At 39.3% G+C, this 20,241-nt stretch overlaps 1 protein-coding gene across 2 annotated transcripts; it reads right to left on the minus strand.

Annotated features, from left to right (window-relative positions):
- On the minus strand, positions 379 to 4,389 carry LOC104700988 (probable serine/threonine-protein kinase At1g54610). Of its 2 annotated transcripts, none has more exons than XM_010416608.1 (8): positions 4,090 to 4,389; positions 3,577 to 4,005; positions 3,196 to 3,480; positions 2,756 to 3,073; positions 2,080 to 2,307; positions 1,877 to 1,977; positions 1,222 to 1,339; positions 379 to 907 (listed from the first exon to the last, which is right to left on the minus strand). In XM_010416608.1, the coding sequence occupies exons 2-8, from the start codon at positions 3,943 to 3,945 to the stop codon at positions 608 to 610; spliced, it is 1,719 nt and encodes a 572-aa protein (XP_010414910.1). In that variant the 5' UTR covers positions 3,946 to 4,005; positions 4,090 to 4,389; the 3' UTR covers positions 379 to 607. The 2 variants fall into 2 exon arrangements, with proteins under 2 accessions (XP_010414910.1, XP_010414909.1); XM_010416607.1 differs by having other exon boundaries at positions 379 to 910.

Raw genomic sequence — 20,241 nt, forward strand, 5'->3', positions numbered from 1 at the left:
TCTCTGCGACGATTATTTTTTCTTTGAAATTTACCTGTAATGATAAGATGCCAGTTTGCTTTGATCTATTTTATTTTACTCTGTTTTTGGTGACTTTAAACTTGTTTAAAATCTCTGTCTGAAAATTTAGACAGTATATTTTAATAATTACCACATCTTAGTTTTTTGTTGTCACCTCGTTGCGATAGAACTTGTAATGGATCTTATTTCAATGAAGATGAACAAATGAGTCTAACCACAGCGATAACACCAAAAGTTAAACACATTCCTAGATGCAAAAATGCAGTGGAAAGTGGAAACCATAAACCTTACAAACAAGTGCATCTGAACGCAAATATGACTGCGTCTACTCGTTAACATCACGACTCAAGGCAGAAAAGCGAAAAACAAAGTCAATTATCTAGTGTTAAGAACAGATTGATATATTTTTAAACTAATACCAACAAAAGAAGTAGTGTATATATATATAATAAATATATAGTTATAATACATGACAGTCTACGCAAATTTTGAAAAGAATTAAAACATTTTCTCTTCGGGAAGCCACAAAGAATAGAGAGTAAACACTTACATTGTTATACATGAAGTAGTAGTAAACAGTTTTTTCTCAAGCCACGACTGCTCTCTTTCCTTTGCTGCTTTTAGTGTTATCTTTCTTCTTTCTTGAAACGCCTGTGATTGGATGACCCAGAGGACCTGACCAAGTCTGGACTTGCGTTGGTGGTTCGTCTTTGGAAAAATTGAAAGAAGATGATGTGAAGGATGAGACCATGTCTCGTGGCACAAATGTCGGGTCTATATGCTGTGAGGCACCTAATGGTAGGCCCATTGCTCCACCATCTTGGTGCGGTGGCGGAAACTTCTCGCTTTTGCTCTTTGCATTTGCGTGTGTAATTAATCTCCTTCTCTGCTGTTTAGAGTCAAAATATACAAAAAATGATGTAAATAAACGGATCAGTCTTTGTGTGTGTGTGTATTTGTAGATATGCCAGAAGCAGAACATTAGTGAAGATTTTGCTTTCCTAAAAACATAAGCATTGGTGGTATAACAAAAAACCATTACTCAGTTCACTTCCTAACATAGACAACAGCCTAAATGCACAAGTATATACACCAAAACCTACAACAGTACTTGCCTAGAAGCAACCTGATTCGAGCTACAGGAATAAATGTAGAAAAGAAGATATGTTATTGAAAAGAAAACAGTTGGGAGGGACATACATCGACATTTGACTGAAGTTCTGCATTAGCTTCAGGAGCTGGAAGCGCTCGATTTGAACGATCTCTGTGCCGATTCTTCCTTGCACCATCCCCTTGGGCTTTACTAGCAGCTCTTTGTCTGCACAGGAGAAAACTGTTAGTCTATGCATGCTAGCAAATACAGTATAAAATAGCTACAAGTAATGGTGGACGCAACAATAATATCTGAATTTCCAAAATAAATGTGTTTCACTCCACTCTATCTGGATGGTAACAGCTTCTATCTAGCCAAAGTCGGATCCTCAACCGGTATATGGTATGGTCGGAAAAACTCTCCACTAAAAAAAATCGAGAGAACACAACTAAATACTAAGTGGGACATGTTTTTCTTTTGTGGTTCATTTCTACCAGGAAATAGTGTATAGACTACCCTGCTTTTCAGTATATGAATCATGATTTGAGTGGAGTACACCAAAATATACAAAATATTTCAACCATTTGCATCTTCACCAAAAGTCATGTTAAGATTCATATATGCTGAACATGAATATTCAATCATATTGGGCTGGTATTCATGCTGAAATAATTGCAAATGTATTTCTAGTGTCATAAGAAAGAGACGTTATCAGTTGAGGTTAGCGATGATTAAGACACAATTGAGAAAAATGTTACTAACCTCCGAGTTTCTTCATCCCGTCGCTTTGCATCCATTTCTTTGCTAGGGGGATACTTTGGCAGATCAGCAGGTTCACAGGCATATGGTTCACTTGTAAAGAACTGGAAAGTGAAAAATTCAGAGTAAACTGATTCAAACCTGCTCAGCATAATCAGGCCAGTTCATATAAAGCAGCATCACCAAAATCAAACCTAAGAACTTACTTCACTTTTTAAAGCAGCAGTCGCAGTTTGGCGGTCTTCTGGTTCGATTGAAAGAAGGGCGTCAATGAGTGGAAGAGATGATGGTGGGAAGTCTTTAAATGTCTCTCTTATGCTTCTTTTGTACGGTTCACGGGGTTTGTATATGGCTCCATGTGTGAATTTTCCTTTTTTCCAATAATCCTCTGATGGTGAACCACATAGCTTGTAAATCTTATGGAGCTGCTCTACCTATTTCATGATGATCATAAGCATGCAGAGAAAATAAGTAATTATTCAGCATGCCGAACTCTCCTATAACATTTCTAGATTTTATAGACCAGTAAAGAGAAAAAGGTAAAAAAATACTTCATCAAGGAAGTTCAAAGTGCAGTGCAGGGTAATAAAAGTTGACGATGCACACTGTGGGTTTACTTTTTTGCTCATCTTCATAATCATTGTGAGAAAGTGCCAATTTTCAATAAAACTACCCAAGGAACCACTCTAGCTGCATGGAGAGATCTGAATTAATTTGGAATCTAATATGTTCATGTAAATTCATTGTCTATCTGTGTATGTCTGTGAGCGTGCATGCACAAAAGCAGATTTAAAATATTATTAAGAAGGAGATACTAGGGAAAACACAACTTGCATATTGAGTATTGACTGAAATATTAAGATGATGGAATTGACCAGATACCTCTGTCCGACCGGGCATAATAGGTCTTCCCGCCAAGAGCTCAGCTAAAATACAGCCGGCACTCCAAAGATCAATACCTACACCATAATCAGTAGCCCCAAGCAGAAGCTCTGGAGCTCGATACCATAAAGTGACCACTCGACTTGTCATTGGCCGCTTGTGATTTGGATCAAAAATTGTTGCCAGTCCAAAATCAGCAATTTTAAGGACCCCACCATCATCAATAAGAAGATTTGATCCTTTGATGTCACGATGAAGCACGCCACGACTATGGCAATGCTCCATACCAGATATCAATTGACGCATTAAACATTTCACCTGCAAGATGGAGGAGTAATCTGATGATCTTAGCAAGAGACCAAAATGACCTTATATTTGCAGAGGAAATTTTGAAAAGGTACTAAAAATAGCCCTATAAATTTAGATACTGCAGGCCTAACCTCGGGTTCTGAGAACTTAACAACAGGACTTGAAGCAAGACCAGCCAAATCATGATCCATGTACTGAAAGACAAGGTATAAGCTACAAGACATCCTTGACGTAACCAAACCTTCCAACTTCACAACATTAGGATGATCAAGTCTCCGCAAGACAAGAATCTCTCTTGCCATAAACTTGACACTTTCTGGCTCCAAATTGTCAAACCGAACCTTTTTCAACGCTACGATTTTACCAGTCAACATATCCTTTGCTTTGTACACATTACTGTATGTTCCTTGCCCAATCTACAACATCAAAAAAAGAAAAAAAAAAAAAAGGAATCCACTTGAAGAAATTTTCAAAAAAAAAACACCAAAATATAAGTGGAAATCAATCAAGACCTTATCGATTTTCTCAAAAGTGTCAGCTTTTCTTGGAACCCAACCATTTAAAGCTTCACCACAAGCATCAGAAAGCCAAGAAGGCCAACCAGCAGCAACCTGTTCACCACGCCAATGCTTTGAAGGATTACTCAGCCGTGGATTAGGCTTTGACCTTCTCCGATCACCTTTCGATTTCCTTTCTTTATCGCCATTTTCCTCCTTAGGAAGAATCTCCTCCTCATTCTTCTTCTCTACTTCAGAGACAGCTCCATTACTCTTCTTAGTCACTTGCACACTACTCTCTCCTTCTACTCCACTAGCTTTAGAGCTCTTCCCTTGTTTAGGTTCAGATGTTGCCGCCGCCTCTCGCCCAAATACACAACCCATTACAGTCAATCAATCAATCTAAGCTTCATTTCTCAACATCTTCTTCATCCAAAAAAGAACCTACAAAGAAACCATCAAAACTGTATAAGATACTACCAACCAAGAAAGCTCAAAATCCAGAAAATGAAGTCGATCTGAGATTACTTGGTTCGAATCGAGGTAAACAAAACCCTAATTGATGATTCCGAACTCCATTGAAGCTCAAATTTGCGCCGGCGAAAGAAAAAAACAAAAAAGTAGGTAGAAGTTGAAATCAGAAAACCTAGTTGTTTCAAGAATCTGATTAAGAGAGCTTTTGAAGCTTGAAGCTGTGTTGAGCGGACGAGCGAAGAGAAGAAGTAGGACGAACGAGCGTTTCTTTTTTTTTTTTTGGTTTGTTTGGTTGAGACAGTCAATTTAATTTCTTTTTTTCTTTTTTTTTCTTCAGATGACCACCAGGGCAGGGGAAAGAGGAAGGAAGACATATCTCTTCGGGGTCAAACCCCAAAGATCATTTAATTAATATTAATAAAATAAATAGAAATTGGTGTCGAATTGTTTTTTTTTTAAATACCATTATCTAATTTACTTTTGATTACAGTTGAAATAAAATTACCCTCTCACACATTACATAATTTGTAGTTTGTAGTCTTGGAATGGTAATTTTTTTTCACTATTTTCAAATTTACTATAATATTCTATTTTTACATATAGTTAAATAATATTTAATTCATAACAAAAAATATTAAAGCCAAAAATACGTTTTTTTCTCTCGTTTTGTTTTTTTTATATTGTTTTCTCCTTTAATCTTTCAATTTTTCTTTTATATTTTTTGTTTTGTTTCATCTACTACATCACAATCTATATTTGAGTTGGATTCATATGTTCAAGTTTTAGAGATATGAGTTAAAAAGTTTGCTAGAATATCTACAACGTATGCGAACAAAGTATGTTAGAAAGCCACATATAATATTTACAATAGTTTGTAATGTTTTTTAAATACACATATAAATTAACTTGCGTGTTTTCTTGATAATTTTTATTTGATAGGTATTTTATCCGTTTTTAATTATTTTTTGGTAAACCTTCTACAGATTCTAGCAAACTTTATTTCTTGTAAATAATTTTTCTTACATACTTTTTCATACAATTGATTTTCTATTTTACAAATGATAATTCTGATTTGTTGTTTACAGACAACTAGAACCGACATGTGTTACAGCGCATGAGAATATTTAAGAATACATACAGTCCATAAAGAATTAAAATAGAAACTCAAGGTTAAAGGTCAATGAGTAAAGGAAAGTCCAAAAGTCAAAAGCAAATAATGCCTGGAACGTGAGTTTATTGCCTAGAGGTGACCTTCGTAGATCGGTGCGGGCCGTGGAGACGGTTGCACGAGAGTCCTTGGCTGATGGTTGTTCGAGATTCGAGGATGAATCTATGTTGGTGGGGGGAGAATTGTAACATCCGCGAACCGGAATCCCGGTTTAGGATGTGCATCGATCGATGAAAGTGTAGTGTCGATCGATGCAATGTCGGTTTTGCGAACCGAGTTTAAGTTAAACGTTCCGTTTTGGGGTTAGGAAAACCTTGGAATCGCTTATAAAGCAGAAACTCGAGGGTTTGGCCGAGTTTGACAGTTTCTGCAGAAAAAGAAAGAGAGAAAAAGGGTTGTGAGTGTTCTCGGAGATTTGAGGCTGTTCCTGTAGAGATCTGTAGCTGGGATCATTGTAGGAGTTTCCTAGGAGTGTAGATTTTCTTGTTTAAGGTTCAAAATCTTCTTGGCAAAGGTGAGTGCATGACCATGGCTTATCTAAGCTTGATATTTCTCTGATTTGCTTGTTTTATGTGTTTATTTGGCTTGTTAGAATGTTGTTGAGTCGCAAGAGGCTTTGGGAAGCTTTTTGCGGTATTGGTTTTGTGTTCTTAGTGGTTTAGGAACGGAATTCGGCGAGAAGCTTCAGGAAAAACGATGCTCGGCATGTGCATCGGTCGATGCACTCTATGTGTCGGTCGATGCAATGCGAGGACGACACAGTTTGACCTTGGAGCATCGGTCGATGCCATGTGGAGGTGTCGGTCGATGCGACTCCAGTTGGTGTCAGTCGATGCAGTTGTCTGGTTTGTGTTTGGTTATTGATTGTTGTCTAATGGTTAGAGATATTGTAACGCCCCGACTGCCACCTCTCAGTGGGTCCCATATCCACTCCCAGTCCATGGGCCTACTTTCCTTAATGGGCCTCACGTCCTCTCACTAGGCCCGTGAGCCCATCCATATCTGACGGTCGGTTTTCTATGTTCGGGAGGCTTTAAAGACTTGTTACCATCCATACAAATCACCACATGATCTTTCACTGTGTTTTGTCCTGACTCGCACAGTTCCGACCGTCACTTCCCGGAAGGTCACTCATCCTAAGACTACTCCAGCTCAAGCACGCTTCACTCTGGAGTTCTCTCAGGACCCTTGACCGAAAAGATAAGTGCACTTTGGTGACATAGGTGGCCAAATCAATTCTTTTAAACCTCTCCGCAAGTCTCTGAAATCGGGGTGTCATAATTCACCCCCACTAACAGATCGCAACGTCCTCGTTGCTCACCAAGACCGTCACCCCCTGACGGTGTGAGCCCACTCGACTCCACACTCGTCTAGGTTCGGCTCTGATACCACTTGTAACGCCCCGAGCTCCACCTCTCAGTGGGCTCCATGTCCAATCCCAGTCCATGGGCCCACCTTCCTTAATGGGCCTCACGCCCTCTCACTAGACCCATGAGCCTATCCATATCCGACGGTCGGTTTGCTACGTCCGGGAGTCTTTAAAGACTTGTTACCGTCCCTACAAATCACCACATGATCTTTCCCTGTATTTTGTCCTTACTTGCATAGTTCTGACAATCACTTCCTGGAAGGTAACCCATCCTAAGACTACTCTAGCTCAAGCACACTTAACTCTGGAGTTCTCTTAGGACCCTTGACCGAAAAGATAAGTGCACTTTGGTGTCATAGGTGGCCAAATCAATTTTTTTAAACCTCTCCGCAAGTCTCTGAAATCGGGGTGTCATAGATATCTCAATTACTTGTGTGTATAGCCCAATAGATGGGAGGATTGCCTCACTGAGTGATTATAAAATACTCATGCATCTCATATGTGTTGTGGTGCAGGTAAAGTTAAAGTATGATCGTGGAATCAAGGCGATGAAGAGGAGGATGTTCTAGTGTCTCATTGACTGTGGTCTAACTTCTGTTAGGTTGTTAGAGATGAGTTATTATAACATTGCTAGGTTGCTGTTTCATGTTTTATGACTCTCTTGAATTGAATTATTGGTTATTGGTTTGTTATTTGTTGGTTATTGAATTAATGATATTGTGTTGGTTATATTCCGCTGTTTGGTTGTTTGTGGTTAGGTAGCTAGTGAGTACGAAATCACTAATTTAGATTATTATTATTATTATTATTATTATTATTTATTACATAAAAAACGGGTCGTTTCACATTAGAAAAGTTATGAATGTTCCTCTAAATCTTTGATCATTAAGACGATGACAACAACAACATAAGTGGTTTTAAACTTCAAAATTTTATAATCATGGACGCTTACTAAAAACAGAATTTTATTATATTATTTAACAAATACTTTTGAAAACAAAGACTGATTTACTCCATCTGCATTTATCAAATCATATATGCCACTTTGAAATTATCTACAACAAAAAAAATTGGTTTAAAATTGTATTTGTAAAATATTAGATTTTTATTCAGTTAATATCATATATTTTGCAAGTATCTAAAGAAATTATGTCAATGTCTTCGATATTCGGGTGAATGATAGAAGTTTTGGAAAGAAACTTTGGAGTATTTGATGACAAATTTTACATAGAGATCCATCACATCATTTTGGTAGTCATATCAAACACTAGTCCAATAATCAACTTTTTCAAGACTATCTATATCATGCATTTTGATGGTTTTTAAAAAAATTCGGGAAATCTTGCGGGTTTATTTGAAAATTTTGATGTATGCCGGGAATTTGTCGGTTTTAAAATATTTTTGATGGATTTTCGACGGTTTTGGGATAAAGGATTTTAAAAAAAAATTGATTTCTCGTAAAATGCCGTATTTGATGATTTAACATTCTATTTAGTCAAGTTAGAATGTACGTACACAACCTTCTCATGTATCATTTTTTAACAAAACAAAATTTCAAAACAAAAATCACTTGTAACATATATATCTCTCCATATAACACACTACACTTATACAATCACTTATACTACTTTGATCACAAATTTGAAAATCACTAAATTTGATAGTTTTAATGGATGTGTGTGTTTGTATGTATTTGCTAACATTAGTAGGATCATTAAAAATATTTGTTATATTTGATTGTTTCAAAATTTGAACCCCAAAACCAAAAACGTGCAAATTTTTATATCATATGTTTAGAATGGGAGATTTTAAAAATACTCATTTTCCTATATCACTTTTCAAAAATATCCTCCCATGTCGTCCATTTTCAAAATACCATTTTTCTATGTATAAAATAACTAAATTCTAAGGCCTAAACTCCAAATACTAAATTCTATCCTCTCAGAATATCTTAAATGTAAAGTAGAGAACCCATACCTGAAAAAAAAATCTAAAAATTAATTTAACATATTGTTGTGTAAAAGAGGGTAAAAATAAAAATATTCAAAAATAAAGAGTATTTTTGTAAAGAAGTATCCAAAAAAGGTATTTAACAAATTCTCTTTTAATATTTGAGAACCAAGGAAAATGTCATTATCTGTTGGAAATTGACGCATGTCAGAATCGTTAGAGTTTGGGAGGAAACAGTTTCGACATATCAAATCGTACTTAAAGGTAAAAAAATTTGGTAGAGGCATTTCAAAGCCTTTAATAGTCATTCTACTGTTTACAGAAGTGGATTTGGATTTAAACTCGATGAGTTATTGGCAGTTTCGTAAGACACATTTTCTTAGACGCAAGTTGGGACCATCAGAGATTGTAACTGAGATCTTGGTCTCTTCTTATTTCTGATCGGCACGAAACTTTGAGAGAAGCTCTGTGACGACTAGTGCTAGCTTTCCACTGGAGGGATTTAATAGTTAATAGTTAGATTTTATTTTAAGGTTATGTCTTTGAGACTGTTATTTACTGATGTTTATGTCTAGTTTGTTTCAAGGTTGCTTTTGTTTGTGTGACTTGTTGTAGGATGTTTCTGGACTGTTGCAGATACAAGGAGAGTTTCTCCTGGTTGTTTTTGTTGTTAGAATCTGCTTGTTAAGGTGAGTGTGTGACCATGAGCTTATCTGAGCGATTGGATTGTATGACTTATTTTGTGTGATGATGTGTAGGTGTTATGAATGTGTTGTTGGATGTTCTGTTCAATGGCTGGTTTGTTATGTTTATTTTTGGTTATACTCTTGATTTGCTTGTGTGTATAGCTCGTAGATAGGAGGATTGACTCAATGGGTATTTCTGGTAATACTCACGCATCTCATTGTGTATTGGTGCAGGTAATGTGTAGCGTGACATCATGGCGATGAAGAGGAGGATGATATAGGGTCTCGGTTATGTGTTGTTGGTCTTGGTTATATTTATTAATGTTGGAACCTGGTTTAGAAGCATGTTAGATTGATGATTTTTTATTGGTTTTAATTGATATGGTATTTATATTAAATTGGAGTTGGTTTGGTTTGTCTTCCGCTGTGCATGTTGATTTGTTGTTGATTTATTATTTGGATTGTAATTAAATATTATGGGGTATTTAATTATATTATTATTAAAGAAAACGGGTTGGATTGTTTCAATAATAAATAATTAGTAAGTTTTAGGGGAAAATTCCAAAAATTACTAAATATTTTGGAAAAATTAGGCGCTTTTGAGTGCTCAGAAGTTTTAACTATTAATAAAAATAAAATATTTTCTAAAAATTAAAAATCTAGTTTATGGTATCTTAAACGTGTTTTTTTAAATTTAATTAAAATAAGAATAAGACTATTTAATCGGCTCCTATTTAATCATAAATTCAAAACAGCTTTAAAATAATAATCATAATTCCTTACATGTTCTTGTAACCAACTTGCAAATTATTTTTCTCTAATCAAGGTTAGATTATCTCCATTTATTCCAAGATTAGCAGTAACAATGATTTCATTGAACAACCTACATAAAAATATTAATTATTAAGAAACATAACACTATTTTATGTTTAGCCACTAATTAATGAAAATATAACACTATTTTAACAATATTTCTTCACAGTTTAACTATCATTAAGTCTTATAACAATCTTTTTGTTTATATTTATGTTGTTTCAGAGTTAAGTGGTGGACATGAGATGGATAGACATGAAGTAAACTTAAGATGAATATTTAACTATAAGTTAAAATAGTTATTTGCTTTATAACAATATAATCATTTTCAGTTTTTAAAGATAATTATGAAATGTTCACGATGTAATTAATCTAGATTACAAAAGAAAGTTTAAAATATTAGTTTGTATTTACCTTTGCAGGAAGATTCAGACCAATAGCAACGAATCCAGCCCTCCTAGCTAGCTTCTAACACCTTCCCATCCTCAGATCTCCCAAGGACAGCCAACAATCTTCTCAAAAATCACAAAAATCTCAAGAACACTTGTTTTTCTCCCTTTTCTCTCAAAAAAAAAAGAACGGCGACAAAAATAAACTTCCAAAACCCTTTCTGTCGACAAATCCTTTAAATAGCTCGGTTCAATGGTTTTCTCCAAACCAAACCGACCAAAAATCGATAATTAAATTAATCTGGTCGAACCAGAAACTATTGGTGTCGATCGACACTACCCATGGTGTCGATCGACACCCATCCCCAAAACGCATAGTTTTGGTTCACGGATGTTACAACATAATTTCAGTTGTAGATACTCTTTTTGCTTCCATCATTGTGATGCTTAAGAGATTAAGCTTATCAAAAGAGGTCTTCAAGCTATGGTCATAAGTGAGGATTGGTCTACTTATAAAGAGTATAATTAGGAAAAGCAAGCTTTGTTAAAAAGACGATTGTGGATGATGATTGGTGGGAAAAAGTTTCTTATATTATTGATTTCACAAGACCTATATATGATATGATTAGATTTTGTGACACTAACAAGTCATGCCTTCATTTGGTATATGAGATGTGGGATTCTATTATTGAGAAGGTGAAGCTTGAGAACTACAAGAAAGAAAATCGTCAAATGTCTTAATATAGGATCATTTACAATGTTGTTGTAATGCCCCAATCGCCACCTTTTACTGGGCCATATCCCCTCGAGCTATTGATATCTAGGAGAACTACCATCCTCCCAAGAGGCTCTGGTACCAAACTTAAACGATCGCACCCGGATTTCTAATCTTCACATAGGACCCAGGGGCGTTACAATTATTTATAAGATCTTAGTGGCTCGTTGGACGAAGAATAACACCCATCTACATTATCTAGCCCACTCTTTAAATCCTAGGAAAATTTTATAGTGATATATGGCTTAATGAGGATATTACAAGAAAAGATCCCTATAGCGATGGAGAAATCTCTTGTGAGAGGATGCAATGTTTTCAAAGGTTGTTTCCTAATGGCGATGAGCATAGAAGGTTCTTAATGAGTACGCATTATTGTCGATGAAGAGTGGTCATTTTGCAGATTTATCATGCATTGTATGAATGGGTACTATGGAACCCAAGAGTTGGTGGTGTTGATACTCTGAATCTCCAAACTTATCATGCCTTCATTTGGCCAACCTAGTTCATCATCTTTTTCTGAGCGCAATTGGAGTACTTATGATGTGATCATGGATTGAGCTAATGAGGAGCAGCTTGTAGCTGAGCTTGAACCCGAGGAACTTGTAGTTGAGGTTGAACCCGAGGAACTTGTTGAAGAGGAACCATTGTTTGTACCTGAAGGACCAATGACTAGAGCAAAAGCTAAGAAGCTAAGGAATGCACTTAATAGGCTAATTCAAGAGCTTATGGTCGAAGAGAGCATGTGAAAATCTATTGGAGATGATAGCTATCAAGTCCAACCTACTTTGAGCCTAATACAAGCCCAAGAAAACCCAAAATAATTACATTATTTTTTGGTCAAAGAGGGGTGACGAAAATGGAGTTCAACTCACCTTGGGAAGGACACCTTGGGATGGACACCTTGGGAAGGACACCTTGGGAAGGACACCTTGGGAAGAAAAACTTCAAGAGTTGGGTCTCCATTCAACTATCTATATTTATTTTCTTTTAGTTTCAAGAATAATTAATATTAGACTTTGTTACTAAGTTTCTTATCCCTATATAAACACATGTAATCTCACTTGAGAATCATCAATCAATTTTCCTTTTCATTTTATGACTTTATCTCTTTGTTATTTGTCTAGAACAATTCTTTGTTTCTTTGTGTGTAATATCCAATCAACAACCTTCTCTTGCTAGACTAGTGTGTCATATTTAGCAGCGACTGGAGTTGAGAATATCAGCAGCCTTCCGCAACTGCTGCGTGACCCCTCAATCCATTAAATCTCCCTCGTTGCTCCTTGCACCTTGACGAGTTTCTATACCTTTCTAATCCGGCTGAGTGATCCTCGAATTTGGGCTTATTAACTTATAACTTTATTCACTCACTTAGAAGAAATAAGTTCAATCTTATCCGGTTTAAGGGATGCATCAATCGATGCAAGGTCGGTTTTGTGCGGACGAGTTTAAGTTAAAAGTTGCGTTTTAGGTTAGGAAAACCCTGGGAAACGTGTATAAAAGGGGTTTGTCGTGTTGTGACTGAGGTTTGGCCGTTTTTGGGAGAAAAAAAGAGAGGAAAGAGTTTTTGAGTGTTCTTGAGGTTCTTCGGAGATTGGAAGCTGTTCCTGTAGAGATCTGAAGCTGGGATCATCGTATGAGCTTCCTGGAAGTGTTATTTTCTTGTTTAAGGTTCAGATTCGTCTGTGGCAAAGGTAAGTGCATGACAATGGCTTATTTAAGCTGGAGATTTCTCTGATCTGCTTGTTTATGTTTTGATTGGCTTGTTAGAATGTTATATGGGACTTTGTGAAGATTTCTTGTGACTTGGGATCTAGTTTTAGGGTTGTAGAAACGAAGATCCGCGAGAAGCTTCGGGGAAAAAAGATGTTTGGCATGTGCATCGGTCGATGCACTTTGTACGTCGGTCGATGCAAATGCGAGGATGACGCGTTTGTCCTAGGAACATCGGTCGATGCCATGTGGAGGCGTCGGTTGATACGGTTAGGGTTTTCGTGCTATGTCGAGCATGCGTCGGTCGATGCAGTGTGTGTGTCGGTCGATGCAAGCTTGTGTCGGTCGATGCAACCCCGCTGGTGTAGGTCGATGTATAGTCCTGGTTTGTTATTGTTGGTTGTTGATTGTTGGTTGATGGTTAGAGATGTCTCTATTGCTTGTGTGTATAGCCCAGTAGATGAGAGAATTGCCTTAATGTGTGTTTATTAAATACTCATGCATCTCAATTTGTATTTGTGGTGCCGGTAAAGGCAAAGTGTGATTGTGGAATCAAGGCAATGAAGAGAAGAATGTTCTAGGGACTCGATTGGTTGTTGTCTGATATTGCTAGGTTGCTAGATTTGGGTCATTAGAACATTACTAGGTTGCTGGTTTTATGTTTCCTGCTGTTTGGTTATTAGATTTGCTAGAATTTATATATTGGTTATTAATTATTGGATATTTATTGGTTTAATGTTATGGTTTGTGTTATCCGTTGTTGTGTGATTGTTGTTAGGTGGCTAGTGGGTATGGGACCACTAGTTGTAGAGTATTTATTATTATTATTATTATTATTATTATTATTATTACTATTTATTATTTATTAGAAAAAACTGGTCGGGTCGTTTAAATTTGGTATCAGAGCCCTTATGGTTCTAGGTTTGGGTTCGCTAGGCATTGTGCTGTAGATGTTTGGGATTTGCATGCTTCAATTGATTATGTGAGTTAGTCAATTGTGTGTGGCATGGAGTCCCAGAACATCCTTTTCGAGCCTACTGTGTGATTCCACGGTGAGTTATGTTTTTGTGTTATGGTTAAAATTGCTTGTTTAGTTTTCTGTTCATGGTAGTGCAGATGGTTAGAGAGGATGTTGTTGCTGGTCGTGGTCGTGGACGCGGACGTAGTCGTGGTAGGGGCAGAGCCCCAACAGTTAGTGATACTGTGGACCAGAGTGTGACAGCTGAGGGTGTTGGCGAGTCGCAGGGCCTTCAGGAGGGATCCATGACTGTGGCCGGTGGGGACGATGTTCGTATTCGAGTGGCCGGTGGTGCTAGGGTCTCGGGTGTGGGAGTCCCAACAGGTGGAGTCCCTGGAGGAGTTGATCTTGCGGGCTTGTTAGCACAGTTGTTGGAGCGGTTGCCGGTAGTGGCACCAACTCAGGTTCAGGTAGTGCCACCAGTGGTGGCGGAGGAGCGGCAGCTAGTGGCTGCGGATGTGGGAGCACATGGTCGTTATCTGTCTATGATGAGGGATATGCGTAGCATTGATACTGCTCGGTTTTCAGGTGGTACAGATCCTACGGCTGCTGATGCGTGGAGGACAAGTGTGGAACGTAACTTCCAGACGCTCAGATGTCCAGAGGAGTTTTGGGTGGACATAGGGATCCACAATTTGTTTGGTGATGCTCAGGTGTGGTGGAGATTAGTGGCTGCAAGGAGAGTGCAGAGGGAGATGACTTGGGCTGACTTCGTGGAGGAGTTCAACCGCAAGTAATTTCCGAGGGAGGCATTAGACCGGTTGGAGGTGCAGTTCCTTCAATTATCTCAGGGGACACGGTCAGTGCGGGAGCTGGACTTGGAGTTCAGTCAACTTCTGTCTTATGGGGGTCAGGCTATAGAGTCCGAGGAGGCTCAGATCAGGAGGTATATGAGGGCTCTTCGTGATGACTTGAAGGTCCATTGCAGAGGATGGAGTTATGCTACGCATGTAGAGCTGGTGGAAACTGCAGCAGAGATTGAGCAGGATATCTAGGCACATACAATGACGGTTAGTCCAGTGGTGCATCCTAGGAAGGCTCATCATTGGGGAGGTTCTAGCAAGGGCCGCAAGCCTACGCAGGGAACCCAGAGGAAGTGGGAGGCTACGCAGAGACCGAGTGATACATGGTGTTTTGGGTGTGAGCGCATGGATCACCAGGTAGCTAGCTGTCCCCAGAGGAGTTCTCCGACTACAACGGTTCGTGTATGCTATCATTGCAGGGAGCCTGGGCACATCAAGCCCAAGTGTCCCAAGTTTCAGCAGATGGCAGTGGCGGCAGTGCAGCATGTGGTGCAGCCTGGAGTGCAGCAGGTGGCACGGATTGAGCAGGCTCCAAGGGTGTACATGGCGGTAGAGACTGGTGGAACCAGTGCCGGGGCAATCACATGTATAATTTCTGGTACTTAAACTTTGTGAATTTTCAGTAGGTTCAGATTTTATGTTTTGCCTGTGATAAAGTGTTAGGTTCTCAACAAATGAGGTTTGTATAGGGACCTTCTTGGTGGGCGGGTTTAAGTCCCACGTTATGTTTGATTCTGGAGCTACTCATAGCTTCATTACCCCGGAGTGTGCGGAGGGTGTGGATATCAGAGGAGAACCTGGGGAACGTACATGAGTTGTCAGAGTTGCGGGAGGCAAGTTTTTGAGAGTCATTGGATGAGCTAGGGGAGTTGATATTCAGATCACAGGAGAGTCGTGGCCAGCGGATTTGCTTATCAGTCCAGTGGAGTTGTATGATGTTATTCTCGGGATGGATTTGTTGCATCGACATATGGTTCATCTGGATTGCCATCGGGGTAGAGTGGATTTTGAGTGTCCAAGGGGAAAGTTGGTTTGCCAGGGTATTAGACCGACTTCGGGGAGTCTCGTGATCTCGGCCATGCAGGCTGGGAAGATGATCGAGAAGGGCCGTGAGACTTATTTGGTTACCATATCAATGCCAGAGTCAATGGGGCAGTCTATTGTTAGCGGCATTCAGGTTGTGGAGGACTTTGAGGATATGTTTCAGTCTTTCCGGGGATTACCACCATCTCGGTCTGATCCTTTCACGATTGAACTGGAACCGGGGACGAGACTGTTATCCAAGACTCCTTACATGATGGCTCCAGCAGAGATGGCAGAGCTGAAGAAGTAGCCAGAGGATTTGTTGAGCAAGGGATTCATCCTTCCTAGTGTATCATCATGGGGAGTGCCGATGTTATTTGTTAAGAAGAAGGATGAGAGTTTCCGCTTGTGCATTGATTACCGGGGATTGAACCGGGTCACTGTGAAGAACAAGTACCCTCTTCCCAGGATGGATGAGTTGTTGGATCAGTTGAGAGGTGCTACTTAGTTCTCCAAGGTAGATCTGGCGTCGGGTTATCAACAGATACCAATAGATGAGCAGATGTGAGGAAGACGACTTTCAGGACGAGGTAAGGGATTATGAGTTTGTGGTGATGCCTTTTGGGTTAACTAACGCGCCAACAACGTTTATGAGATTGATGAACAACGTGTTTCAGGAGTTTCTAGACGTGTCTATCATCATTTTCATCGACGATATCTTGGTTTATTCTAAAATTCCTGAGGAGCATGCAATGCATTTAAGAGTGGTTCCGGAGAAGCTGCTGGAGCAGAATTTGTTTTGGCAGCGTGAGATGGGTTTTCTGGGTCATATTGTTTCTGCAAAGGGAGTTTTTGTAGATCTGGAGAGATTCAGGCTATCAGGGTTCGGCCTAGACCGCAGAATGCCACAGAGATCAGGAGTTTCCTTGGTTTGGCAGGTTACTACAGGAGATTTGTGCAGGGCTTTGCAAGCAAGGCACATCCGATGACTAAGTTGACGGGAAAGGATGGTTCTTTTGTCTGGTCAAAGGAGTGCGAGGAGGGCTTTGCAAGCCTGAAGGAGATGCTGACTACTACACTAGTGTTGGCTTTGCCAGAGCAGGGAGTACCCTATGTGGTTTATGCAGATGCATCCGGAGTTGGTTTGGGATGTGTGTTGATGCAGCATGAGAAGGTGATTACCTACGCTTTCCGGCAGTTGCGGAAGCATAAGGACAACTATCCTACTCATGATTTGGAGATGGCTGTTGTAATTTTTGAACTGAAGATTTGGAGATCTTATCTTTATGGTGCAAAGGTACATGTGTTTACTGATCATAAGAGCCTGAAGTACATATTCACTCAGCCCAAGCTGAACTTGAGGCAGTCGCGGTGGATGGAGCTGGTGGCGGATTATGATTTGGAGATAGCCTATCACCTTGGTAAGGCTAACTTGGTTGCAGATGCTCTGAGTCGGAAGAGGGTAGCTTCGACTCAAGAGCAGGTTATGGAGTCTCTGGTAGGAGAGATCAGTCGTTGAGTTTGTGTGCAGTATCGCTGGATCCATTGGGCTTGGGGCTGGTGAATGCCTCTAAGAATGTTGATTCAGAGTATTAGGTCTCAGATAATGGTACTATATTGGTGGACGGGCGAATTTGTGTGCCCATGGTAATCATATCCCACTTCTCCATTCATCTAGGAGCGACTAAGATGTACCGTGATCTCAAGAGGTACTATCACTCGGTCGGGATGAAGAAGGATGTGGCTAGTTGGATCGTGAGGTGCGATGTGTGTCAGCTAGTGAAGGCTGAGCATCAGGTTCCAAGCGGGTTACTGAAGAGTCTTCTCATTCCTTAGTGGAAGTGGGATATGATTACCATGGACTTTATGGTTGGTTTGCCAGTGTCCCGGACTTTTGATGCTATTTGGGTCATTGTTGACCGGTTGACTAAGTCGGCACATTTTCTAGCTATTAAGAAGACTGCTGGAGCTGCGGTCTTAGCTAAGAAATATGTGGAAGAGATAGTCAGTTTGTATGGGATGCCAGCGAGTATTGTGTCTGATAGGGATTTGAAGTTCACTTCGGTGTTTTGGAGGGCGTTGCAGGCAGAGATAGGCACCAAGGTGCATATGCGCACAACTTATCATCCCCAGACAGATGGGCAGTCAGAGAGGAAAATCCAGACATTGGAGGATTTGCTGAGAATGTGTGTGTTGGATTGGGGTGGCCATTGGGCAGATCACCTGAGCTTGGTAGAGTTTGCTTACAACAACAGTTACCAGACGAGTATTGGGATGACTCCTTATGAGGCTCTGTATGGGAGACCATGTCGTACACCGTTATGCTGGACTCAGGTGGGGGAGAGGTGCATGTTTGGTGCTAGTTTTGTTCAGGAGACATGATAACTCTATATTTTACCATATTTTAGCATGCATTTATCTCCTGTTTTGCATTGTTTAGAGTTAGTTTTAGCACATTTATGTCTTTTATTCTCAGTTTATGCATTTGGATAGAATCTGCATTGCATTTGCATATTTGTATGCATAAACAGGTGAATTAGGTACTTTGGAAGCACAAAGGAGAAGTTGTGATCAAAAAGGGACAATCTAACAAGGGAATAAGGCTCAAAAGAGGAGGAAAGCAACCACTCGACAATGGAGTCGAGCACACACTCGACCGTTTGCCAAAGAACACTCGGTCGGATTGAAAATAAGTCCCTCAAAGATCGACCCGAATAAAGATCTTCCGTTGGCATTCAGCTTCCAAGATCTTAACAAAAGTTATAGAAAACTGAGTTAGCTTTCCATTGCCGGTGGTCTCAGGCCGATCGGAGTTATGGTGCAAAAGTTATCCCGAATTTACTGAACAGATATCATCCCAGATCGAGGACTCGACCGTTGGAAGAAGCAGAAGAAGAGGTCTCTCGACCATGCACTCGACCGAGCACATGGTCGAATTGTGAGCCACCTCTCTATTTTGTCTCCTAGCTAACTAGGGCTTCCCTTCTTTTCTATAAATAGGTCTCTTAACTCTGGCCACAGAACAATCTCGTTTTTTTAGGTCTAGCCACCAAAAATTGTAATCTTCATAACTTTTGATCCTTTAAGTATTTTCATTTGATTTCTTTTACAAAGTTGCTTATTTTACCATCATCTTTATGATTATGTCTGTTTCATCATTTTCTGGGTTTGTGTTCTTACATCTCATTTATTAGATTCTGAGTAGAGATAGATTCTTAAGGATGGGTTAGGTTGGTAGAGAACTTAGTTTGTTTAGGATTGTTTAAGCTTGAATTCCATAAAATCCTTTCTAGATTAGATATGCTCTATGCTATTCTTATACTGAGAAGGTAAGGATAGATCTTAAGCTTCTTAGCATCACACCAATGTCTAAGTTGCTAGATAAGGCTAAGTCTAGAGATTATCATGAAGCATGCTAAGAGATTAGATGTTTAAAGTGATTTTTGACATTAATGATCTGATTCTTAAAGCCTGTTTAGTATGGTTTCACCAATGAGAGTTGGGTTAGGATGTTACTAAACTTGATTACCTCTGTCATGAGAGTGGATTGGTAAGCCCTTAAGATCATTGTCTAAGGATTAGCTCTTTGTTGATTGAGTTTTGTTAAGCAACCTAGATAGATTAAGTTTAATACCAACCAATAATTCCCATCCTTATGATCTATTTGCTACTTGTTTGCTTCTGTTTCTTGCATTTAATTACTTGTCTTTTTCTGCTTTATTGTTTCTGCTTTTAGTTTTAAGTTTAATCTTCTGTTCTGCATCACTCGTCCATGCACTCGACCTTGGTTCATACCATGCTCGATCGAGTGCTAGGTCGAGCTCCAGTTTATTTTCTTATTTATGCTCTGCTCTTTTCTAGTTTTCTCTTGTTACTTCTGCTTATTAGTTAATTCTGCTTAGTCTTGTTTATTGCACTTGTTTAGTAGCTTAATTTCTGCTTAGTATTTCTTTAAGTTGTTTTGATTGCTGCATTTTCATTTCTGCTTCATTAGGTTGATAGATACCACCCCCATATCTGAATTGGCTTAACTTGTACTATCCTGATTGCATCTTTTGTGATTAGCATAATCCTACTTGGATTAACACCTTAAGTACTACAATGCATAAGGTTAATTGAACCTACTAGGATAGAGACACAAAAATCCTAGTATCAAGACCTCAGAGAAGATTCGGGTGCTCAAGCTGAACATGAAGGAAGCTTAGGATAGGCAGAGGAGTTATGCCGATAAGAGGAGGAGAGATCTTGAGTTTCAGGTGGGAGACAAGTGTACCTCAAGATGGCCATGTTGCGGGTTCCGAACAGGTCATTGTCAGAGACTAAATTGAGTCCGAGGTATATGGGTCCGTTCAGAGTGATTGAGCGGGTGGGACCGGTAGAAATAGGCTGTAGTTGCCTGAGGTTATGCGTGCGTTCCACAAGGTTTTCCATGTGTCTATCTTGCGGAAGTGTCTCCGTGAGGATGATCAGTTGTTGGATAAGATTCCTGAGGATCTTCAGCC

This window comes from Camelina sativa, chromosome 7 (assembly GCF_000633955.1).
Source record: "Camelina sativa cultivar DH55 chromosome 7, Cs, whole genome shotgun sequence".
NCBI classification, from domain to species: domain Eukaryota; kingdom Viridiplantae; phylum Streptophyta; class Magnoliopsida; order Brassicales; family Brassicaceae; genus Camelina; species Camelina sativa.